The sequence below is a fragment of the Megalops cyprinoides genome, chromosome 1 (genome assembly GCF_013368585.1).
Source record: "Megalops cyprinoides isolate fMegCyp1 chromosome 1, fMegCyp1.pri, whole genome shotgun sequence".
NCBI classification, from domain to species: domain Eukaryota; kingdom Metazoa; phylum Chordata; class Actinopteri; order Elopiformes; family Megalopidae; genus Megalops; species Megalops cyprinoides.
Genome location: NC_050583.1, coordinates 12,299,744 through 12,325,915, shown reverse-complemented (window position 1 = coordinate 12,325,915; position 26,172 = coordinate 12,299,744). Strand labels below are relative to the sequence as shown.

General features: G+C 42.2%; 1 protein-coding gene across 1 annotated transcript; it reads left to right on the top strand.

The window, feature by feature from the left end:
• The first annotated feature begins 570 nt into the window (after window positions 1-570).
• Window positions 571-25,782, top strand: LOC118778787 (complement C3-like). Its single transcript, XM_036530506.1, has 44 exons — window positions 571-691; window positions 949-972; window positions 1,314-1,352; window positions 3,187-3,225; window positions 3,619-3,811; window positions 4,233-4,395; window positions 4,705-4,775; window positions 4,998-5,089; window positions 5,515-5,597; window positions 5,814-5,901; window positions 6,411-6,516; window positions 6,747-6,861; window positions 6,962-7,077; window positions 7,532-7,675; window positions 8,270-8,482; window positions 8,851-9,054; window positions 9,232-9,387; window positions 10,281-10,410; window positions 11,147-11,215; window positions 11,525-11,839; window positions 12,095-12,281; window positions 13,134-13,219; window positions 13,536-13,675; window positions 13,802-14,011; window positions 14,222-14,288; window positions 14,655-14,741; window positions 15,092-15,295; window positions 15,772-15,847; window positions 16,401-16,560; window positions 16,789-16,899; window positions 17,116-17,266; window positions 17,881-18,044; window positions 18,928-19,083; window positions 19,569-19,628; window positions 19,783-19,876; window positions 20,093-20,144; window positions 20,692-20,779; window positions 20,901-20,990; window positions 21,760-21,865; window positions 22,626-22,715; window positions 23,551-23,634; window positions 23,931-24,011; window positions 24,141-24,288; window positions 24,988-25,782. The coding sequence occupies exons 1-44, from the start codon at window positions 621-623 to the stop codon at window positions 25,130-25,132; spliced, it is 5,268 nt and encodes a 1,755-aa protein (XP_036386399.1). The 5' UTR covers window positions 571-620; the 3' UTR covers window positions 25,133-25,782.
• The last annotated feature ends 390 nt before the right edge of the window (window positions 25,783-26,172 follow it).

Below are 26,172 nucleotides of genomic sequence, written 5' to 3'. Positions count from 1 at the left end.
GTGTATTCTACACACTAGATTGGTATGTATATTTCAACTTCATTGTATTGTGCTCAGCCTAAACATGAAAAAGCTGGTGTGTAGATGAAAAGTATTTTATTGACATCAAAATCCACGTATCTGACCAGAGCATAAACTAATGCAGTAACTACATTTCCAGAAGAGTTTTACAAAGACACTAAAAGATAAAACTCTTCACACACTCTGCCTTTCTCGATGAATAGCGTCATGGTGTGTTGTGCTGCTGGTCAGCGTTATACATCTCAGTCTAGCCCTTTGAAGCTTTAATCCTCATTTCTGAAAAAAAAAAAAAGTTTGTTGTGCATCCTTTATGCATTCAGGTACTGGATTCGTCTGCGTTCAGACTTAGGTAGCCTAAAATATTTATCCTGGCGCAAGTCACCTCTGCTTGAAAATTCTTTGGCCCAGCTGCTAGTTCCTTCCAGTTTCTCTGCAATGTTTTCAGCAGTGTGCTGACCCATCTCCCATATTATCTCCGTGTGTGCACGTTTGTGTGTTTTTCAGCTTATTCATTAACTGTGATTCATTCATTAACAGAACTTTCCCGTTCTGTTGGAATTCCCTAAAACCACTTTTTTAGCGCGGTGATCTCCATCACAATGGCAGCACTAGGTTTCCAGACCCTGTGTTTTTGCTCTTTAATTTACACCTTTCAAGCCCAGTTCACTACGTAAGTTTGCTTTTTTTTCCTCTCCACATAATTTTATATCCTCTGTCATCGATTGAAGTGTGTGGAACAGGAAATTAATGTGTTAATGTGATGTGAAACAAATGGTAAAATACTTGTTTAGCCGTTAGCACGTGAAAAATGCAAATAAGTAAGTAAAAAAAATACTGTTTTCAGTCGCTTTTTACTTCGTAAAATCACCAAAAACAAAACAAAAACATTCCAGATTCATTTCAACAAATCGATCTCTTCAATTGCAGTTACGAGCGGCGTCCTTGGTTACCGTAAGTACTGTATTTTTTATCCAATTTTTTCATACCACCTATATAGTGTCAATTCCATTTTAATGTTCATTAACATTTCAATAATATATTTTGTCAACTGTCAACTGAGAGCCGATAATAAACGTGTGTTTTTTGTCAGCCAAGCTCAATGGTACAGAGGTGTGTTGCTGGTTTGCTAATTACGGAATGGTATACATAATTATGTGACTGATTTTTTTAAACATGTCAGTAGTATATTTCCATACAATGTTAATGTAGATGCTGTGAAAAAGTGTCAGGACATGAGCTCAGCTTAGGGACGATTCTTACAATGACGTATGACTGCACTTCCATTCCTTCAGTCGCCGTCATCCATGGTATCGACCCAGGTACGACGACGTGTAAGTGCAATTTGTCACAGTCTCTTTTTTCTCTCTTAACATTTTATCAAACAACTTGTTTGTGGTGTCAACACCGTAGTTTCATTCAACATGAAATCTTATTCAATGTATGTTCTTGAACTGCGTCAGCACGAGAGTGTCTACCGGCTCCATGTGTTTATCTGTTGGTTATTGCGCAATTTCTCTGTTTTGTAACAAATTATCCTCATCTGCCCGGAATCCAGATGTCCGCTGCAAGACAGACATTTAACATTTTGTCCCGGCACCACTATCCTCGAATTAGGCATCCCTCTTTCATAAAGTTTCATTGTTTATTTCACTTGTTCCTTTTGTCACAGATATAGGCCTACCCTCAGAACAAAATAGTATCCGTTCTAAAAAAAAAGGCGGTTAATTTTTAATATCGAAATACGAGCCATATTCGTTTTTTTTTTTTTTTTTTTTTTTACAAACGGCGTGACATAGACTGGAATATGTATTTCTAATTAACACTACAAAATTGTGCATTCAAGAAATACAAAAAAGTAAATAAGTTGTTTATAAGTGAGGTTTGTTTATATCATGGCACATATTTTAATATGCTGCATATAAAAATTATTCGATCTGTAACGTTATATATAGAAGAGAATTTTAATACTCTATCAACATAATGCGGTTATTTGACAACATTATTATGATTTTTAAAATTACCACTATCAACTGAACAGAGCTCTCCGTCTTTAATGACGTTATGTTCTACCACTCTAGTCGGTGCATTTATCTATGAGGAATTGTAACATCCTCTGCAACTCTAGGCCTATATTTTACATTTTACATTTATTTATTTAGCAGACGCTTTTATCCAAAGCGACGTACAAAAGTGCATACAGCAAGTATAGCGACAGTACGGGGACAGGATGTGTACAGTTCCACAATGAGACAGTTCTCAGCTGAGAGCAAGGTCTGTTTGAGGACACAGTGCTATCAGATTTACTATCAGAGTACTATGTATTAAACAGTTCCACAATTTGAACCTAAGAATCACAAAAGGAACAATGTAAGCTCAACATTATATAAATATGTCAAATCTATCCTGCTGTGACCCAACACATACTGGTACCTCCCACATGAAGAACAGTCTGTGTCAGCTGAATTTCAATTTGGCACTATACAGTCAGTGATGCCTTAGGGATGTCCTGCAACTTTAAAAGATGTGTTTTGTACTTCTCCTTTGTAAGTCACCCTGAGAGTGTCTGTTAAATGAGTAATTGAAATATACTTTAGGTGTGCTGAAGCTGGGATCTGATTTAGATACACAATGGTGATCCCCTCAAGAGCTTAATGTGGTAGATCTCTGTTCCCGCAAGTTCATCCTTCTGTGTTAATTTGTACTAGTATGAAACCTGTTTTCATGCAATATGACCTGAAATTGATATAGCCATGAATATTTCTTTAAATGAGAAAGCATCATGATAAACTACTATGTGACGAATGAAAGCTTCTTTTGTGAAATTACCTTCATCTCGTTTTGAGTCACTTGAGGACATCAATCCTGCATGTGAAAGGATAGCTAGTTTATTGACATAAGTTTCATGACCTCCTAAAACGATGTGGCGAAGTCTTGACTATTGTATTATATCCCAACATTAAACTCTTATATGAGCTCCAGCCTTCAATTATTCAATTATTATTTATTATTTATTAATAATAATTTTATTATTAACAACAACAATTTATTAATAAAAACAATATTAAAATAAAAAAATAAAATTTTGTTGAATTTTATTTATTATTATTAATTATTATTAATTATTAATTATTCATTCCCTTAATGAATATTCATTCTTCCTTACAGGCACCGTCCAGTCCAGCTTTTGGACACCTCTTCACCAAGGTATGTCAGTTTTTCAGTTATTCATGTGTATTTTTTATTTAATATATTGACAGATAGCCTTATCCAGGGCTTATGCATATACAGTATTACATATGGCATAGAGCCCTGTGCCCTTTTGGTCCTAAAGTCAAAAGCGCCTTTTCCCGCCATATTGACCAATGCTAAACCATGTCATTTTTAAATCTGAGTTCCACGCCCTTCATAGATTCTCTGCATGAACCTGGAAATGTTACATTTTTTCACAAATCCAAGGGCACAACAGCAATTCCCCACCTGGACACAGAGCCTGCACCTCTCTGTTTTTTTCCAGTGGAAAGAGTAGAGATGTGTATGAAATGCAAGCCATTTCACAAACCCTGTTCACTCCTGTCCCTCCTATTACCTCCTCTGTAGATTTGTGCTGCTGGCTCCTAACCTCATAAGGACGGACAGTAAGGAGAATATCTTCCTCGAGGCGTATGGACTGTCGGAGCCAAAGACTGTTAATATAACAGCTCACCACTTTCCCATAAAGGAGCAGCAGCTGCTCCACGAGACTGTAGTCCTTGATGAAGGAAATAACTACCAGGCCCTCAAAGCAATAGAGGTAAGATCAGGTACATCCTACTGTGAAAATGGGGCATTTCATTGATAAACAGATATTCTGGAAAATCATAACTCTTTGTTTGTTATTGATCTTCTTTAGGTTGCCTTTGTCTTTTCACAATGTGAATTTGGAAACATGCTCGGCCAATAACCCCTTTGAAAGACCTTAATGCCTAACTAGGCCTCATGTAACTCGGCCTGCCTGTATATTGTTACTGATTTACTCTGTTCAAGCTATTGGGAATACTGCATAATTGTGTTTGCAAGAAAATTATGTTGGCTGTCAGTTTCAACACAATTATTAGTTTAGATGACCAGAAAACTGTTATCCACCATTGTAACACCATTTCATACCTCATGCATTTATAGTGAAATGCACATACACACAAAGGGAACCTCTTATACATTTCTTTTCGTTCTAGCTTCCTTCCCATGGGCTGAACAAGGATGAGCAACGCAGCCAGTATGTTTACCTGAAAGCTGATTTTGGCAGCTATGTGGCAGAGGTGGTAGTGATGGTGTCCTTCCAGTCTGGCTACATCTTCATTCAGACAGACAAGCCTCTATTCAACCCTAGGGACGTAGGTGAGGCAGGGCCCTTCGTCGCCATACCAACCACACTAGTTACCTCCCTGTTCTGATGCAGTTGATGGAGATGCTTGAACCTCTGTGTGTTTTGTGTAGGGGGGGGGGGGGGGGGGGGGTGATGGGTGTCCAAATGAATTGACATTGGTTGCCAAATCAAGTATCTTGGCTCACTGTATAGGGGTTTAAAAGGATGTCGGGCATTGTATAACCCTTCTCTTTGGATGACTACATAAACAGTAAACTGTTCCTCATAGTTAAAGTCTGGGCAGATGTGTAGACTTGTCTATTCTCCCTTTACTCTTGCAGTGCACTACAGAGCCTTTGTGGCCACGCCAGCTTTCAAAGCGTTCAACAGCTCTATTTCCATCGAGATCCAGGTAGTTCAGTTTTTTACTTTCAGCCTTGTTCAATTCCACATTGATGACAGAGAGTCATAAGCTATTCTGCATGGGGTCAGAAAAAGGTCATGATACCAAACCATTTCCCAATTTAGCTTTGATGCAACTTTTCTGTAATTTGGGACCAACCACTCAGGAACAGTCAAGGCCATTTAATGGTTTGTTTGTGGGTTGATCTGTCACCTGTGGTCTTGCATTTAGAACCCAGATGGGATCACAATTCATGCAGTTTCCAAAACTATGGCCAGGGATGGAATCTTTGCTGATAATTATCAATTATCAGAGATTGCCAAGTAAGTCAGATTGTTTTTTGTTCAGTTCACTTCTTTCCATTAAAGTACTTTTGTGCCAATTCATTTGAGTCATATTTGCAAAGATGCTGGAAACAAAATGCCAATACCTTAAAGTACTTGCCAGTACCTGTCAATACAGGTACAAGTAAGCATAAGTAAATAAGGTAACTACCCAAAAATAGCCATTGGTTGCATGCAAGTGTCTCAGAGGATTGCATTCATCTTGCATGAGTGCCCCATGATTTCAGAGGTTGTCAGGGTGAGATGAGCCTAGCGTAAAATTGGCAATTATGAAAATTAAGTAAAAAAAAAAAAATTAATTCACAAGATGTTGTTCACAGTAGATCTTGTTGCAATGAAACAATCATTGTGTCTCAGATTCACTTCATACATGTCCTCCACTATTTTTTTCCCTCTTTGCATAGTGAGGGGATATGGAAGATCACAGCGAAATTTGACAACAGGCCCCAAAACAAGTTCAGCACTGACTTTGAAGTGAGGAAATATGGTAGGCGTTATAATTTATTCATAATATGACACTATAAGAACAATGGTGTATAGTTTGACCCCGTTCCCCACTGCCACATTTCAACAATGAAAGTCTTTTACCAGCCGTGTGGGGATTGCCAGGCTCTTGGAAGAACTCCTGTGGGTTATAAGTCACTGATCTCTAGCTGCCTTCCTCTCAGCATTCAGACTGATCCCACTGTCTGTCCTTTTCCAGTGCTGCCTGCCTTTAACGTCACCCTGACACCCAGAAAATCTTACTTCAGCGTGGATGACACCCAGCTGGTCGTGGACATCACGGCAAGGTGAGGCGGATGCGTGATACAGAGCAGAGCGGCAGAGGCAGATGAGCTCGCACTGTAAACCAGGGACCAGGGAAACTAAGGTCACTGTGCCTGATTTCTGAGCTCTCTCCTACTGTGTGTGTACACTTTGCCACAGAGGCTCAAATATTTCTTCATAGTGAAAATGTAACAAGGAGAATGGGCATGGTGGCAATCACCTGGGCCTGTTTTTGTGTGTCTACAATTTCTCTCATCTTTCAGTGTCTCGGGAAACTATAATAAAGCTATAAATACTCAGCTCTGTAAAAAAAGAATAAATTCTAAATGAGTTTTCTTAGCATATTCCAGTAATAATCAAACTCAGGGAAACTGTTTTGGCCTCGAGCGGCACTAGTGAAATATCAGGAATGTATGACTGCCGCATTGTCAGAGCCATAATCACCAGAAACTGAAAATGTTAATTTGCTACGAAAATGTTACTTTGCTGCAAACCTACTGTGAAAATGGTTTTATTTCTTGTTGCTTTTCAGCTATCTGTACGGGGAGCCTGTGAAAGGGACTGCCTACATTGTTTTTGGTGTTGAAGTGAACAAGGAAAAGAGAAGATTTCCTCATTCAATGAAGCTTATTACAGACGTAAGTAGAACTCACACTGGAATTGCAATCGGCCCTTTTGGGTGAAAAAGGGCAGATTGCAAGTGAATTTCAGTCTAGTATGGATGACTCAGTATGTGAGAGTAGGTCTTTGGCTGTTTGGGATGTCATGGAGGTTTGTTTTCCTGATGCATTCTTATGCAAATCATACTTTTGCCTTCACTAGTTAGAAAACACATGTCTGTTTTATCATTTTTTTGTGTGTCTCGCAGCTGGAGCGTGGCACGGCTGTTCTGACGATGGATGATATTAAGAAATCTTTTCCGAACATCAAAGACCTGGTGGGCTGCCCCATATATGTCAAGGCTTCTGTACTGACTTCCACTGGTAAGAGCTTAGGATGATAGATAAGGAAAATCAGATGACGATGACATGGAGGAATGAACATCAGGATATATTTTAAGAATGGGTTCTCTGCCTCTGCCAGGCAGCGACCTTGTGGAGGCTGAGCGATCTGGCATCAAGATCCTGGAGTCCCCTTACAAAATCTCCTTCAGCAACACTCCCCTGTACTTCAAGCCTGGTTTGCCATTTGACCTGATGGTAAAGTCTTCACCTTCCCATAAGACACTGAGTGTTTTCTTTCTACTTTTTGCCACCCACAGTGGTGACCTATGTCTATTTACATTATTCAGTTTATAGGATGTGGTGGGTTATAATTACCAAACTAAAAAAAACTGAACATTGACTTTATTTATGTTTGCTGTGTCATTAACTTAGAAATAACTAGGACGACTACATTAAATTACATTTTTGTCATTCACAGATGCTTTTATCCAGAGTGACTTACATAGGTTACAGTTATACATGTTGTTCATTAGTTCAGCTGGATATTTGCTCAGGCAATTCTGGGTTGAGTACCTTGCCCAAGACTAAAACAGCAGCGCCCCAGCGGGGAATCGAAACAGGAAACATTCGTTTAGGAGGCCTGCTTCTTACCACTGTGCCCCACTGCTGACTAGTACTGTTCTTTGCATGGTTTCTCATTCACAATCAGGTTCAAGTAACACACCACGATGGATCGCTGGCCCCCAATGTCCCGTTCCAGCTGAGCCTGCACAACAGCCCCGTTACCTCTCACCCTGGGATCAGCAGATTGTCTATAAACATGCCGATGTCCCTGGAGCCCCAGACTATTACTGTGAGTGTTACTCAGTACAGTGCTTCCTGTCATTCAGCGCTGTCCTGATAGGACAGTGAGGCTATATTAGTATGGGTGGAGCTACCATGTGCAACCATTTACTCACCGATTTGAATGAATCAGGTTTTGATGGTTTTGCTATGAAGAGCCAAGCTTCCCGACTGGCTCGTGAGAGTTTACGTTTTCAGAGTAGTCAAATCAATAAATGGGTCAGTGATCGGCAGCACATGGTTACATCACTGGTTATGGGGTATGTGGAACTATGCTGCCACATTCACTTCTGTCAACAGCTTTCAGGTGGACACATTTGGGAAAAAGTAACGGTAACAGCAAAAGAACTGGCAGCATCTGTAATGTGTCACACTTTGTTTTCCAGGTCCTTTGAAAGCTCTAAGATTCTCTCCTGCTATGGAATTAGGATTTCAGAAAACCGAGTTTTGTAATGAGTATTAGGCTGCACTGTGACTGCCATTTGTGGAATTCTGTGCCACATGATGCGTTCAGTGATAGTTTCCTCAGAGAAGAGACTGTGGGTGGGCACTGCCCTGTCTGGCTTTGATCCTCAGTCGTGGTGCATACATTGTCTGTGTGCAGGTTGAAACAAAGGAAAGTGGCCTGAAGCCAGAAAACCAGGCCAAACAACAGATGACCCTGCAAGCTTACATACCTTTCAACCGTGCCTCCCAAAACTTCCTATACGTCTCAGCCCCCGACAAGGCCTCAGCGGGGGAAGTCATCAACCTGAAACTATACTTCAGAAATGACATCCAAATGCACAAGGACCTGATCAAACATTTGACCTACCTAGTGAGTCACGGCACAAATTGCTTAGTTTTTTACAGTGTGTAATTCCCAGGAAACCACTGCATGCAATTTATATATCAGTCAGTAAACCATCTAATTTTATTTTCTATAGCACCCTGGTATAGCACAGTGAAATTGACAATGATATATACATTTTGCATGCAGAGGCCATCTTACCAATGTCTATGCTTAGATGCAGATGCAGTAGGATATGCCATCGCACCCCTTACCTGAAAATCCTGTTCAACTAACTTCTCTCCCCCTGTCTTTCTCTCTTTCTCTCTTTCTCCCTTCCTTTCTCTGTTTTTAAATTATTCCATACTCTTTCTTTCTCTCTTGTCCTTCCCCGGTGTCTGTACTATTTCTCTCAGGTCCTCAACAAGGGAAAGATCATTGATGCTCAGCGTGTGGTACGGTTCAGTGGTCAGGAGGTCATCAATGTCCCTCTGATCGTCACCCCAGAAATGATCCCCTCTTTCCGCTTTGTGGTATACTACGCTCTCCCGTGGCTGGGCAGGGTGGAGATTGTGGCGGATTCAGTGAGGGTGGACGTTGAGGATACTTGCGTGGGAGCTGTGAGCATCAGAGTTGCATTAGTTTTAATATTTCCCACGTCTGCAAATTCTACTTTTGGAGAAACTTTATGCATTTCTGCTGTATCCTTTTCGCAGCATAATGCTGACTATTAATTATGCAGAACTCATTCATTACTTCATTTATTGATTTACTGCATTACCTTCTCTCACCCACAGCTCAGAGTGAGTAAGGTAGGAAGGAGGGATGTGTACCGACCAGGGGAAACTTTCAGAATCGAGGTCAGAGGTGACCCTGGTGCCAAGGTCAGCCTGTTGGCAGTGGACAATGCTGTGTTCCTCCTGAACAGCAAATATAGACTGACACAGAGCAAGGTAAGCCCAACTGCTTACCCCACTTGGGGGGGTAGAACAGAGACAGAGTCACTCATATAATCTCCATTCACCTCTTTTACCTCTTTAACATCTTTAACATCTCTTACCTCTTCATCTCTTACCCTCTGCACTACTCTTTTCTTCTCATATCACTCATCATCTTCTGCGCAGCTCTGATCTCTTCATTCTCATAACTTACCTTCTGCACACCTCTTCCCTCCTCTGCTTTTTTCCTTCTTCCTTCACACTGATTATCCTGTTTGTCCACTTACATCTCTTACCTTCTTCCTTCACACCTCTCTTCATTCACATCTCTTACGTTATGTAGTCACACCCCATATGCTCTTCATTCACACCACTTGGCCTTTCACCTCATCTTTTCCCCCTTCATCTGCTCCTCCTGCTGCACCCTGTGTAGCGGAGCTGAAGTGATTAGCTCGTGTGAGTCCTGCGTAAAGCCTTAGGTAGCGGGTAGCAGGTAGCCGAGTGGTTGCAGCGGCTACGTCACTCCCCCTGAGACCTGGTTAAGTAGCGTTGTCGCCGACAGGCTAACGGCAATTTGCCTTTAGCTCAACTGGCAACGACGCTGGCTTTAAGGGGTTGGCAGCGAGCAGTAAGAACCTCGGTTCGAAACTCGCTCGCTCGCCGACCCACGTAACATCACATTAAAACACAACGCAAGATACCACCCGTTACACCTGCATCCACATTCCTTTAGCACATTCACACAAAGCTTCATCATTGGTCCCTTCAGCACCTTAACATCATCTTCCTCTCAGGTGAACATTTATATCATTAGCGCAAGTGTCAATGGTGCAACAGGTCACCCATTCAGTCAGGGCTACAGTACAGTCACAGTGTGGATAGAGAGCCTGTTGTGTCGCCTTGTGCAGATCTGGGATGTGGTGGAGAAGGGGGACATGGGCTGTACTCCCGGAGGAGGCCGAGATCGAATGGGAGTGTTCGCTGATGCAGGGCTGCTGTTCTTTTCCAACACCGCAGGTTCCACGCCAGGGAGACAGAGTAAGGATCTGGGATGGGGACATTGTGCTGAGATTCACCTTCTTTTGAAATGCTCTGGACTGTTTAATTGCTGCTCCCATTTTTTTTTTTTTTTGCTCTAGTCCAAAGGCCTTGTTTCGTGTGACTCAGATCGATAACCTGTGTTTGCCTGCCAGTGCAGGCAAACATCTTGACATTTACCTACCCCTTCCAGCAGTGGATTAGAAACAGAAATGTTATAGAATGAGAATAGCTGGTAATCATTGGCTAAATCTGAAGGTTCATTCCAAAATTAGCCAATGATCCCTGACAGACCGGTATGAACTTTCCCAAGTTAGCCAATTATGTGTTTAAACAGAAAGCAGTACAGACTGTTTGCTTTTTTCCATCATCAGTGACTCTTTGACGTTTATTGAAACACTGACTCATTTTTCGATTAGCACATCTACATTTATCATTAAATGTTATTGAATACATTTGTGAGTAAGAGAGTATCTGTGATGCACTGAAACACTTCACAAGTTCTAGAGGTAAAATTAAGGGGACTCTGTTCAGTTATTAAGATGAACAGGAACTGTCACAAACATCAGCTGTCACCAAAATCAAAATGGTTTCACCAGAATTTCCACACACCAGTGGAACACTTATTCATGAAAGTTTGATGCGCGGTGACGTTCATGTTTTAATAAGAGTATGCCTGGACATTGGGTCTGGATGATTGCTCCAGCGTTCAGTCTCCTCTACTGCTCACCCTCAGGCCTGCAGTGCCCCAGACGGGCCAGGAGGAGGCGCTCTGCAAGGTTGTTGCAGCACAGGACCACCCTTGGTGAGTGACATGCTGTTGGGGCATGGTAGGTCTGCTTCTGTTTTAGACACAGATACTCATTTAATCACAATTAAGGAAGCAAAATCAATGAGTGATATCTTAGGCTTGTGGTTGCATATTACGTAACCATAATAATCCCGAAAGGCCCGAAACCAAATTAATGACAATATTAAAGTGAAGACAAAATTTCCATTTTAACCGTCTACCGGATCCATCAGAAGCACGTACGGTCCAACCTCCAACTTTGACGACAGTGTTGAATGGAACCTGACCCTGAAAAACAGTTGCGGCGTTCCCTCTTCCCTGCAGAGAGCCAGTATGAGGACAGGAATCTGAGGCGATGCTGCCAGGATGGCATGCGGGAGATCCCCATGGATTACTCCTGCGTCCGGAGATCCCACTACATCACAGAAGGATTGGAGTGCGTCCAGGCCTTCCTCCTCTGCTGCTTCCAGTACAGGGGGGAGGAGCCAGGCTCCACCACAGCCCCGCCCACGACCACGATTCCTACCACAACGCAACCCCCAGTGCCCACTAGGGTCGTAATGCTGAACAGAGTTTTTTTCCACGAAACCGCCAGCCGTGTGCTGACGCAGGCTAAATCGCCCATTGGAATGCCAGGCAGTGAGTTTCTCATGGAGGTTGATTAAACAGATAAATCCAAAAAAGGATCTGTGCATGGCTTAATTGTAATGTTAATAATACTAATGAGAACAAGAATGATGAAAGGAAAAAAAGAAACATAATACGTGCAATGGGGACAACACACATAAAAAAAAAAAAAAATGATAGCCAGATCTGTGCTGAGGTTAAAACTGTTAATTGATGCCTACCTGCAGTCAAGAAATAGTGTGTTAACACCATCAATGTTTCTTTCAGTGGTGGCACACAGTCCACCTCGTCGTAGACTAGAAGAAGTAGAAAAATATGAATATGAATTTGAAGATGACGACGATGAGGGCGTGATCGACGAACGAGACGTTTACATCCGTTCAAAGTTTTTCGAAACGTGGCTGCGGAAGGAAATCAGCCTGCCCAGTACACCGGAAAAGGACAGCAAAGACGGGTATGAAGATGAGCTTAAGCTGACCTATACCACCTTCTCATATTACTGCATTTCAAGTGGTGCTGTCACTGTTGTGTCTGATTGTTACATAGCATAGTGGTTAAGCTGCAGGACTCCTAACCAAAAGGTTGTAGGATCAATTCCCCATGGGGGAACTGCTGCTGTTCCCTTTGGTAAGGTACATAACCCACAATTGCCTCAGTAAATATCCTACTGGATAAATGCATAACATTGAAAAAAAAACCCTGTAATTGATGTATCAAATCACTCTGGATAAGTGTCTGCTAAATGCCAATAATGTAATGTTTATTGCAGTATAACTGGTTGCTACATTACCACTGGAGTTTACATCAGCTGTAGAGAATGAGGGAGTTGCATAGGAAGAGGTGCTGAGACTGATATTCTGTTTACTATGATATTCATGTCTATGCAAGTTCTGTCTCTGCCATTAATGAAGCTCCAAGTGTTCTGATTTGCTGACTGGTTAAGAGCATTCTGGAAGGGTTGTGGCCTAAAACATGGGTCACATTACAATGCAGGTGGAACCAGAACCTTCTGCTCCCAACTGGAACCTCCTAGATGGAGGACGGAGGAAACACAGGAAGTGAATATTTGGTCATACTAGATCGGATATTTGAGATGCTGCTCAGCAAACTGCTTTCAGTTGATTTGCTTGTTGTTCCAGAGAAGAGACTATAGATGAGTCTGTTAATTTAATCCTCTCAGTGCTCTATTTTTCAAAGCTCGGTCTCTTAGGTCAGATTTTGAATGCTTGTAATATGCAAGGAAAGTGGCAGTTGGTGTAATGTTTTACTTCTGAAGTAGCAGTGCTCTCTGTTGGATCCTCCTCAGACTGGCAGTGCTTCCTGTGGAGTCGGTACTTCCAGACTCTATTACAGAATGGGGGGTCCTGGCAGTCAGCTCCTCACCTGAAACGGGTAGATCACCTCTGACCACCTTCCTTCTCTCTCTCTGTCTTTCTCTCTCCTAGTGGAGTACTGTAAAGGTAGAATTTAGAAGGTCCATGTTCGAGAAGCTTCAGAAAATATTGCGATAATGTATTTATGGTAACGTTTTAAAGTACTGACAGTTAAGACAATTTGTAATTCGATGTTTTTTTGTTATTGTTTCGTTTTTATTTATTAACCCAGGATTATTGTTCATTATTGGGGCTGTTCCATTTCCTGCGATTGACAAAACAAATGAACTTATATCTCATCACCATTGTTTAATTTATTTCTTTTTTTTCCCAAGGCTTCTGCGTAGCTGAGCCATATAACGTAATATCTAGGAAGCGCTTCTTTGTTGACCTGCGGCTACCATACTCAGTGGCAAGGAACGAGCAGGTGGAGATAAAAGCCGTGCTGCATAATTACGGTGACGAAGACCTGAAGGCAAGCTGACACATAACTGCCTGTATTTTGTCTATTATATTATTTGTCATATGATTTTTTGCCCTGTTTCTTCCAGAGGATCGTTCTTTCTGCTGTGTGTTTTAGCTTGGAATTTGTTGTCCCCAGGTGATAGTGATCCTCTATAAGACAGAGGACATCTGCAGTGTGGCCTTCACCGAGGACCACAGGCAGGAGGTGACACTCCCCTCCCAGTCCTCCAGAGCTATCCCATACACCATTGTTCCACTGAAGGCAGGGGAGCTGGAAATGGAGGTGAAGGCCCTGGCCCGTGGCTACCAGGGGAGTGACGGTGTGAGGAAAAGGTTGCGTGTGGTGGTGAGTCACCAGCCTCGTCTGAGTTCAGTCCTTTTCCTCTGTTTGTGTTTACCAAGTGCTTTTTAAAATATGTTGTCACTGCCCTAAGGGCACACTGTTGCAAGAAGTAAACATTTGTTACTTTGCTAGTGATGACTGTACAAAAACCTAAATGGCAAACATGCTATTTGGACAGTTTGACTCCAAACGTCAATGTTTATTTTGCTTCAGGTTGAGGGATTACAGAAGACTAAAGTCCAAAGTTTCATTCTGAATCCATCCGTCAAAGGGGACAAGGGTGAGTGCTTTACCTTTATGGTTCATAGTTTGGCAATGGTGAATGTTAGTGTGTGTGTTAAGGGTTCTTTGTCCTCCCTTTGTATGTGAATGTATCCCTGCAATACACATAGCTTACATTGATCAATTTCAATTTGACTGCTGCTCATCTTAGAGTGGTATTGCATGTCAAGCCACATGAAAGGGTTGCAAAAGGCTTAGCAAAATGTAACAATGTGTGACATTCATACTGACATTTGACAGCTGGCTAAATCCCAAACTCTGGAATGCTGTTCTCAGAGCCATTGCTCATGTTTGAGTACTTGCTCGACAGAGTGCTAAATGCTTGTTACGCCACCACTGTAACTGTTTACCACTTTTTATTCAGAAGGGAAGCAAGTGGTGAAAGTTGATGGCATTGGGCTGGAGTCAGTGGTTCCTAACTCATTCCCAGAGACCTACATCAACGTCCGAGGTACTGTGCTTTGCTAGATTTACACAGAGGTTGAAAGTGTTTTTTCCTGCTTGTGACCCCCTACAGTAGTCTTCCCAGGTAATATTTAATCACTGAGTCTGACACATCTCTCAAACCAAAGTTTAATTGATGACAGCCATAACTGTGTGTCCATAGCAGAGCTCGCTGCTCCGGAACTCAGCTGACTCTTTTGTGTCTAACTGAAGCCGTTATTTCATAAAAATACTGCATGGCAGATTTTTTCCCTTTTAAATCAGTTGCTATGTAAGTCAAATGAAATCCAGCACACTCTGTGGTCCTTGCTGCTGGGAGCTAGCCACACCAGCCCTGTCTTGTTTAACCTCCCACAGGTAACTTGCTTGCCGATACCATTGACAACTCCATCAACGGTGACGCCCTGGCGTCCCTCATCCGCATGCCGGGGGGCTGTGTGGAGCAGAACCTGGCCAGTATCACCCTCCCCCTCATCGCCACTCACTACCTGGACAAGACGCTGCAGTGGGAGAGCGTTGGAGTGCAGCGTCGGGTTGATGCCATCACATACATCCAGAGAGGTTAGGGAGGAGGGGGATGTTTGAGCAACCGCCACTCTCTTATAACACTCAACCGTATGCTGTATTTTTGTCTCTGTTATCACTGTCATGTTCAATAACCATAATGGATAACAGTGTCTGCTTTAACCCTTTCACACATGACTTATGTTACACTACATAGCATGTGTGTTACGATACATGATTTGTTATGTTTTCATTAGCGTTATTAAGCTTCTCATAGTTTTCACTGCTGCGTTTGCCATACTTTGTAGCGTTAAATCACTGTTCCCTCAATGCTAATGTTAGCTAGAATTTTTCCAATCTGGTGTTCTGATCACACCAGTTCGACTGTACGCGTGAAAAGGGCTAATCAAACCAGCTAATCATACCCAGAATGCACTATACCGTGTCATAAAAGTATGTCCTGGACTGAGAAAAGATACTGCTGGTACTGAGCGCTGTGGTTCTTTCTGTTTCTGTTTGGTTGGTTTGGACAGGTTATGAGAAGCAACTGGCATACCGCAAGAAAGATAACTCTTACCCCCCATATCGGAACGAGGGCACAAGCACATGGTAATGTTATATTGGTTCATTTCACCCTTTCCTATACTATACTATCGTACAGTATGTTGGCCATTAACAACGCAGAGATTGCAGAAATTTAAAAATAGCTGATAATGGTTACAGCTACTGAGGATTTAGTGGTAGTTATTGCCAACTAATGAATGAAATGACTGCTAAGCTTCATGAGACAAAGCAGAAGAAAGCATGTCTGCATGTCCACACATGAAAGTTTGCATCCTAAACCACACATCCAATCAAACTGCACGTGCGATGATGTGATGAAATGGAGTAAATCTAAAGAACCAGGTCTTTTGTAGGCGACACACCTCTCACCAGCTCATTTAACAAGGCTCTTCTTCAGCTTTAAGCTGTAAGGAGAATGAACATGCAGTATTCAGTGCACGTTGTGTGACTTGAGATATTTGCAGTGAAGAGTATAGTTGCCTGTGAAATGATGGAGACTGCTCCCAGGTCAAGGTGGGTAGGTGAGACAGCGGTGGCACTTCACCCAGTGCTTGTTGGCACTTTCTCAAGAGTGCTTGCCGCTTTTTTCTGCTCTCAGGATCACGGCATACGTGGTGAAGGTCTTTGCTATGGCCCAGCCTATTATCAGTGTGGCAACCGATCACCTGTGCGGTCCACTCCTGTACCTGCTGAAGGAGAAGCAGCTGCCCTCTGGAGCCTTCAGGGAGGACAACCCAGTCTATGCTGCTGCCATGATGGTAACACTAATCCTTAGTTATAAGAATTCTTAGTTTTGTGCACATACTGCTGACTCCAAAAAAAGACAAAATAACACACACACACACCTATATATAGTATTGTGTGTTATTTGTATTTATTTTATGTTCTATACTGTTGTATTTTATATATATCAATATCAATATATCAATATTACATACAATCTGTGCATGGACCCCTGTGCAAGCTCTGTCCTACTGCGATTACAGGGAGGTTTGCAGGGGACAGAGTCCAGTGCCACCCTCACCGCCTTTGTGATCATAGCCATGTCTGAAGCCAAGGCTGTGGTGAACTGTAGGGATCCCAACATCGTACCTGAGGTAACTCCTCCTTCCCAAACTGCAGCGGTGTGATGATTGGGTGGGAAAGAGGACAGTGTTAACAATCTATGGCCAGAGTGTGTGGCAGGCGGTGAATTGAAGTGTGACGCGCTGCGGTCTGAGAGGACGTTCCCTCCCTCTGTGCGTACGTTCTGCGGTGGAGTTTCAGCGCATTTGGTGGGGCGTAAGAGCACTTCTTTCCTCCAACGCCGACAGGAGAAATTGAAAGGAGCTGCGTTCCACCTAAGGAGGCTTCTCCCGAGACTGAGGAGGCCCTACTCTGTAGCCATTGCAGCCTACGCCCTTGCTCTGGTGAATCCAAGTGACAGCACTGGGAGATTGCAGCTGGAGAGGGTTGCTTCTGCAGGTACAGTTACACCATATGGCATGGTAGAGGGGCTAACAGGTGCAGTCATTTTGTGTGAAATTGGATTAGATTAAGTAGATTAATTTATTATCCTGGAATGAGGACATCATCTGCATGACATGTACAGAAAAAAGACAAGGCAGATAATAATGGAAGCATATGGAATCTGTGTGTCTTCAAAGTGCCGTCAGTGTGACAGCATTCACATGCAACCAGAAACAAAACTCTGTCATTGCCAAACTTAGTAAACTTAGTACTCAAGGACATTTCTCACTTGGAATTTGCTCCGACTCCTGTTTGAGTATTCATTTGAAACCACTCTGTAGAGCCCTGTGGTATTTTCCTGAAGTTCTGAAACAAGCATTCACTATTCACACATTGGAGCAAACCACACAAAACTGTTCAGAACACTTCAATTTGCCAAGCTGTGTTTTCAGATGTGTGTCAGCCTTTGTGGACACAGTGCTCACATAACTGCTCAACATTATGCTTGTATCAGGACTGAAAACTCCCTAAGCAGTGTACAGCTGTACATCATGTGCTGTTGGGAACAGTACTGGTTAAGGTGCCATCTTCCTTCCCGCCCCCACTCCACCCTGATTGGTCTCCCGCAGACAGAACGCACTGGTCAGATGAAGGCAACCCGCTCTTCACCCTGGAGGCCACAGGCTATGCGCTGCTGGCGCTGGTGAAGATGGGTCAGATGGAGCGCGCTGCCCTGCCCTTCCAGTGGCTCAACGAGAGGCGTAAACTGGGTGGCGGCTATGGTTCCACACAGGTAGGGGTCAGGACCCTTTGGGAATGTCATCACTGTCTACTGTATTTTTATACATATGTATATATACACTATATGGACAAAAGTATTTGGCCACACCTGTTTTTCAGGGTCTGGGCTAGGTCCCTTATCTCCAGTGAAGGGCAGTCTTAATACTTCAGCAAACCAAGACATTTTGGACAATGCTATGCTTCCAACTTTGTGGCAACAGTTTGGGGAAGGCCCGTTTCTATTCCAACATGACTGTGCCCCAGTGCACAAAGCAAGGACTATAAAAACATGGTTTGATGAGTTCGGTGTGGAAGAACGTGACTGGCCCGCACAGAGCCCTGACCTCAATCCCATCGAGCACCTTTGGGATGAACTGGAATGGAGATTGCGAGCCAGGCCTTCTCGTCCAACATCTCGTCCAACCTCATAAATGCTCTACAGAATGAATGGGCACAAATTCCCACAGAAACACTCCAAAATCTTGTGGAAAGCCGTCCAAGAAGAGTGGAAGCTGTTATAGCTGCAAAAGGGGGACCAACTCCATATTAAAGTATATGTATTTGAATACAATGTCATTACAATGTAATGGTCAGGCGTCCGAATACTTTTGTCCATATAGTGTATATATAGACACTTATATTTGTGTATGTGTGTGTCTTTGTACGTATGCTTAGGTTTATAAATAATTTCCCATTCCATTATTGAAAATTAATCTTATTACTGAATAGTATGTACTGTACTGTGCACGGCAGTTGGATGCTGCCAGAATCAATGGTGTCACCTGCTATTTGTGCTAGTAATAATCACGATGCTGTGTCCCCATGTCCAGTGATGCAGTGTAGCATAGCGTGTGGTCATTGCTGGGGCGCTCACGCTCTTTGTTGGCCACCTCTAGCCCACCATGGTAGTCCTGCAGGGTTTGTCCGAGTACCTGATCCACAAGCCCCCGCCGCAGGACCTGAGTCTCAGGGTGGCAGTCAGCATGCCTGGACGCAGGGACGTCACCTGGTCCTTCGAGCCAAAGACGGCCTACGTTGCACGCTCAGCCAAGGTGTGACTCCCCCTACCCCTAGCTCTACTCTCCCTGTTGCTGTACCAGACCTGTTGCTGTCACTGACCTGGAAACAGGACATGTGGTGTATTCTGCACTTACTGTCTCTTATTTCCATCTAATGGGCTGTGGCATTGTTGCAGATACAGAAAATGTTTTCTGGTTAGATTAATGTTGTTTGTTAAAGTTGATGAATGATCCCCATGAAATGACCCTACCACAAATCAAGGTGAGTGGCTGCGTAAAAAAAAATTAAGCAGGCTTTAGCTGGAGCTTGGAACTACATTACATTATATTACATTACATTCATTTAGCAGACGCTCTTATCCAGAGCAGCTTTCAGCACAATAGAACATAAGTGCATCCATTCAAGTTGTCAATGCTTTAGCTATCGATTCAACTATGAGAATACAGTATTTATTGAGGACAAGCATGGAATATATATCTGTCATACTCTGATTACCTGTTATGAAATTATCTTCCAGACAACTGTGGACCGGAAATTTACAGTGGTGGCATCTGGGAAAGGCCAAGGTGTTCTGGAGGTATGTGGACATTTTTACATAGGGTTCTGGCAGTTTCATCATTCCCACAGACAAAGCAGTCTGTGCTGGTACTGTTTCAGTTGCAGGGATGCCTTAGTCTCATTGAAGAAGTGCAAGAATTGCAACAGATGTCCCACAAATCTCATTTACCCAGGTTGTGACGGTCTACAATCAGCTACCTGATGTTCATGAGAAGGGCAGCTGCAGAAACTTTGAACTGGAGGTCGCGATTAAAGAAACTCACAGCAGTAGGTTACGCTTATGTCAAAAGCTATTTCTCCTCCACATTCTATCACATGCAAAGCTATATACTTTAATGGTTACCTCTTAAAAAAAAGTGTCCATAATATGGTGTGACATTCCTACCAAGTAGTTTGTTCCTTTTTATATTGTAGAAAGTACTGTAGACAACTGCTAGTACTTAAATTAAACCGTTCATTTGTAAATTTCTGTTCCTTTCCAAGGAAAACCCTCCGAGGACGCTGAAAGGTCATACAGACTCGACATTAATGTGAGGTGGGCAATCACGATGATTAGTTATTATGTAGGGTGTAGGACCATGACTGTCATAGCTAACTTTATCCAGTGAGGGAAGGGAGTATCCAGAGGAATAAAGCAGAAAGGTGAATCAGGAGCTTCTTGGCCAGAAATAAAAAACACAGTCCAAGATGGTGGAGTGGGAGAGTAAAGTGGAAAAGAAGGATAGAAAACAGAAATAAAGGGAAGTATTCACTACAAGGACCCAAAGTTTAGTGTTCCTGAGAACAGAGGAGGTCAACTATCTCTCCAGCTCTGTTTAACAATGGCAGGCTGATGATGTTGTCAGTCTGAGCATGGCATCTCATAAAGTGTACACAGAATTGTCGTTGAAGTCATTTGTATCAGTAACACGACTGTGTAAGGGCTTTTAGAGGTTTTTAGGTATGATTAGAGTCCAAAAACTCCACCATTCCCAGCTGATAAAGTATTCACAATACATTCATAAGAATGCAATGCAGTATCTATATTGATAAACAGTTCTCCCTCTGGGCACTTTTCTCTGATTTGATGTGTTTATAACCAGGTCTCTGGAACAGACTGAAATGAGGATGGTGGTCTTGGACATCACACTACCCACTGGTTTTGTCCCTGACACTAAAGACCTTGAAATGGTAGGCGGGCTTTGGTATCCATTTCTCCTTTGGTAGTGGCCTATACTTCAGTGTTTTGCTGTTTTTGCTCTTGGTGAAGTTGTTACTGTTTTGACGTCCTGGTGTTCTCGTCCTACATCAGCTTACAAACTCTGTGGATCGCTACATTAACAACTTTGAGATCGTTGAGGGGCTCAGTGACAGAGGATCTCTCATCATTCACCTGTTCAAGGTAACCCTGAATGACCCTGCCTTGATACTCTGTGAAGGAAACTAGTACTGTTTGTTTTTCTTCTAGTAGAGCTTACTTGTGTGCTTTGTAAATGAGGCCAAGATAATGTATATAGTATGTTAATATGATTGTCCATGTCACACCACCTCTCACATCTAAGTGTAAATCTTGTCTCTTCAGTTAATTTCAAGTGGAAGGCTCAATGTTTTACTGATTGATTGGAGACTAACTGAAGATTTTAATTTTGTAAAAACATAACTACTTAACGGCAAATACGAAGGACTCGGGGCTCTGGAGTAGCACGGTGGTTAAGGTGCTTGCTTTGACGGCAAGCTGAGCTCTAAAGGCCTGGGCTCAGTCCCAGCCGTGTCATCAACCAGCGAGGACGAGAAACCCACAGTGGCCGAACAAACTGGCTGCTTTCTGCCGGTGGTAGGGGTGGGCGTGTTGGCAGGGGTCACACGTGTCACCGCTCAGGCACCCTGAGACTCGTCAGATGCCTGTGGGTTGCTTGGATGATGTCAGTCAAGCTGCACTCATCCTCCAGTAGGCACTGAAGCTCACTGCAGCGTACTGCATAGTGTGAAATACAGTGTGAAAAGTAGCTGTGTGGCGTATGGGCATATTATGCCCCATGCTCCTGCATGAGAACAGTAGTGGTTGCTGTGAGGGATATCAGTGTCCAAAGGAGGGGTTCATTAAAGGGGGAAAAGCACTGAAAAAAGCTTGAAGAACTTATTTAGACTGAGATCTGTTGTACTCCACACAGGTGTCGAACCGAGAGAAGGAGAGTGTCTCTTTCAGACTGCTGCAGAAGTTCAAGGTGGGGCTCATCCAGCCTTCATCTGTCACTGTCTATGAGTATTACAACCCAGGTAAAGCCAGCCTGCTTCACTGTGTTCAGGTCCTGCGGTAGTGTATCACAGACCTGGGTCGAAAACATACGTATTTGACTCATTGTATTTACATTGCAAATGTGTTTGAAATATATGATAACAAAATGCTCCAAAAAGTGTCTTGTTTTTAAAGTTTTTAAAGTATTTAAATATTTTTTCAATCTATATTCAAATACCTTTTGAGTTTTAATATTGTTCTAGCCTTGTGTGTGGTGTTGTGTAATGGTTAGGGAAAGGGAACTGTTACTATGCAGCTGGATCAAAACCAGGATGGGGAACTGCTATTGTACAAAACTCTTCAGGGTCTTCACTTGTAACATGTAGACATATGTAGACGTAAGACATGTAATTCCTGATGAATAAGCATGTCTGACAAGTGAATTAAAACCTCGATTGGAAAAGAATAACAGTGTAGTGACAATTTTGGGTGACATGTTAGTGGAAAGCAGTCTGTAGCAAAAAAATAGATGCAAATTCATAGCAAAATATCAATTATAAAGAGTCAATTCTCCATCAAAATAAGAGAAACGCCATATGTCACAAGTGGCCCGGAAATGAAGCACTGAATGAGGAGAACTAACAGCTTTCTTTGTAGAGAACAGTGTATGTTGTAGTACCAGTGCTTCATCCAGACAGTGTATGTTGTAGTACCAGTGCTTCATCCAGACAGTGTATGTTGTAGTACCAGTGCTTCACGCAGAGGACCATGCCTGTTGTAACCAGTACTCTTTCCCTGCAGACCATCGCTGCAGCAAGTTCTACAACCCAATGGCAGATGAGGCTGAGCTGAAACAGATCTGCAGTAAGGAGATTTGCCAGTGCGCTGAGGGTAAGCCAGGGACTGTGTGTGTGTGTGTGTGTGTGCGCGCACATGCGTGTGTGTGTATGTGTGTGTGTGTGTGTCTGTCTGTCTGTGAATGTTTTGGTTTACAATTACCATTCTCTCCAAAATTTAGCTATTCGCAATTCGCAATTTAGCAATTCGCTAAGCAGCACCTGGCTTTGGTATTTTTAACCTGTCAATCTGTTTTGACAATAGTATGTGAGAAAATTAAGGGTCAGTCAGATGGACAAAAATGGAATAATATGGTCAGGCTTGTTTCAATAAAATCTCACATAAAACAATACCGTTTTCATTGACACAATCTGTCAGAAGAGTCGTATTATAAAGAGAAGTCCCTGTATATTCATGAGAAAATCGAAAACATATATCCACAAGAGGGCGCCATCAGTTTATTTGAGGAGATTTTGCTGAAGCCTTCCAGCTGAAAATTTAAGCATACTCAGTTTAGAATTGTGCGTTTTGTTGTACATATTCTGCAAATAATACACATAAGAATCAACTACAGGGACAGAGTAATTCCTATTCTAATGCTGTTTAAAAACTTTGCTTGAAAGAAGCAATTTGCCTGTAAGAATCAGTTTGTATTTCTGTATTTTGGTAAAATTTCAGTACATCCTTTTGGAGCAGAAAGAGCATTTTAAAGTTTTTTTATGCCCAAGGATTTTTATCTTTTCAGTCTGATTTCATACAGCCAGTCCATTGAATTCCTTGAACCTGGTGCACAGATTCACTGGTTTTCACTTTTTCCATAGGGTCACTTGTAAAAGGCCATGTTAAATCAACAGTGACATGTCTGCATGCCCTCCCCCCCTTTCTACAGGCAACTGCTGTGTCTCTAAGGCACAGGACCAGCCTCTTGATAATGTCATGCGTGAGGATGCGGCCTGCCAGGGGATCTATCATGGTATGCCAGGACACTTCAGCTGTTCCCCTAAGGGCCTGTATGCATATGGTCATAGTTATGATGGTCACATGTTTAGATAGTTGCTTACTGGTAAAGCAAGTTTAGGGCAAATATCCAGAATATTTTCATAGACATTTTTGATTGTGTTTTCATAGCATGTTTTTGCATTGTTTTACCTATGGTTGTGTATACAATATATCATTAAAATTACACACAATCATTATAATAGCCATTGTGTGCTGCTTTTAGAGGACAGATGAAATGTGACTAAGATCATTTTTTTCTTATTTGAACAGTGTACAAAGTGAAAGTGTCAAAAATCAACAGGAGCCAGTATGACACATTTGAAATGGAAATCTTACAGGTCATAAAGGAAGGTACGTCAAAGACAGAAATCTGATATGAGATCAAATATAAGAGTAGCACTGTAGTCTTACTTCATGGGAAAGCAACTGAGAGACAGAAAAGTGGCATAAAATATGTTGTCCCCCTCTTGACTCTGAAAGGAAAGGACGAAGGTATCCGAGCGTCTGATACAAGGACCTTTATCGCTCATGCTGGTTGTCGTGGAGGTCTGGACCTTGAGGAAAGCAGAGAGTACCTGATCATGGGGCCCCCAGAGGATGTCTGGCATATGGACAGCTCCACCAACAGGTGAAGTGGGTAACGTCGAATTGGGGGTTCATCGCGTGGTATTTCCACTTCTGTGCTTGTCTAAGAGTGTTATGAGTTTACTAAGTGGTGCTTGTATCACGTTTCATAACCACTCTGATACCACTTAATTTCATTGTGATTGTTTATCTGCTCTTTATCTGTAAGTCCACATGCTCTGGGAGAAGTTGAGGTAACTGCAAGGTAAGATTAAGGTTGCCCCTTTATAACTGGCTTTAGTTTCTTTTTTCTATTGTGGCCACTAAGGGGCCATGGTTATATTTTTCACCCTTTTCCACCTTAACAACATTTCAGTGTTATTTATGTGGTTTTCCATTCTCTCAGGAGGATTGTTTAAATTAGTTACAACATTTCAATGTTATTTGTTTGGTTTTCCATTCTCTCAAGAGGATTGTTTAAATTGGTTACATTTACATAATATTGTCCATGCAATCTTACTGTATTCAGATGAACTCTACATGTTATTATGTGTGAGGCGTTCCTCTCAGACATGTCACGAATTGCTGCTATTGAAGGGGTGATCTGTGTTGAAAAGTGGTCTTGTTAAAAGTGGACCATAAACTTGAAATTGAATTGAACTGAATGGGATGGCCATCCAGAACTGGCATCGGTTCAGACCAGCTTTATAGCATCAAGTTGATCTGTGAGCTGTCTGAAGGATTATCTCCTCCTCCTCTCCAGGTTCACCTACACCCTGGGGAAGAAGACCTGGGTGGAGCGATGGCCAACAGCAGTGGAATGTGGGAGTGTCACAGGACTCAAACAGAGGTGCACCCAACTGCAGGAATTTGCCTCTGACATTTTGGAGAGAGGCTGTATTTTTTGAGCGGCTTCATTCGAGCCAAAGAGGCAGTAAATAATTTCCCGTATCTTTAGTATTAAAATTAATCACACAACTGCAAGCAGAGAAACCATAACAAAGCCCATACTTTTTAAGTAGGCTTTTTTTTCTTGAAAACAGTAGGGAAAATTTCATGCAAACCATTCAGCACACTAGGTTTGAAATTTTAAAACAACAGATGATTCGTTATTCTGTCTGAGTGCTGGAAATAAGGAAGCTCTTGTGAGAGGGTTGAACTCCTACTTACATTACAGGTGCAATTCTTTTTAAATCTTGAATGGTTGAAGAGTCTTAGTGAAAATTAGGCAACATTTGCTTGCATGTATTGCTGCCCCATTCAACATTAAACTATTTCTGGAAATGGATTGATTTGGAGAAATGAAATAACTTCTACAAGTTTAATCCATAGGACTAAGAAATGACTTTATTTGCATTAATCCAACCCATAAATATACAGTACTGTAGTTTAATGAAATGTCAGTTTGTTCTGTGTAGTTAATGGATAACTTGTCTTGGTGAAATGCCAGATTCACTCAGTGTTTTTAATTGATTGCCTGTGTTTGTGAAATATCACTTAGTTATGTGTAGTTAATAAATTAGTGTTGTTGGTGCAGTGTCACTTTTATTCTGTATAATAAAATGATGACAAGAATCAGTGTGAAGCTGGTCTCATTCTGCATGCTTCTACTAAATACAGAACAAAACAATACTTTTGTCTTACATTCATTTTGAGCTTTTCACCATGAAGTGTAAATTACACAGTTGCAGCTGATTTCCTTTATGCTGCCTGACCTGTTCTGTGCAACGTCATGTACCTTCATCAAAAAGGAAGAGCAGCCACACAGAAAATGTTTAGTTTCATTAGCTGTCTCACACATGTAGCTGACAAACCATCATGTCATTATGAATGTAATGAATATGGACCATAGGAGTACTGTAATATTAACTAATGTTACCACAGAATAGCAAGAGGTACAGTACATGAGAAACTAGTAAGCAGCTGGCAAGCAATGTTTTCGTGAGTT

Excerpts from the sequence above, each read along its gene's own strand:
- LOC118778787 (XM_036530506.1), top strand. The coding sequence starts at position 621 with ATGGCAGCACTAGGTTTCCAGACCCTGTGTTTTTGCTCTTTAATTTAC. Across the intron at positions 5,902-6,410 it reads GTCGTGGACATCACGGCAAG|CTATCTGTACGGGGAGCCTG; the intron begins GTGAGGCGGATG and ends GTTGCTTTTCAG. Across the intron at positions 18,045-18,927 it reads GCGGCTATGGTTCCACACAG|CCCACCATGGTAGTCCTGCA; the intron begins GTAGGGGTCAGG and ends GGCCACCTCTAG.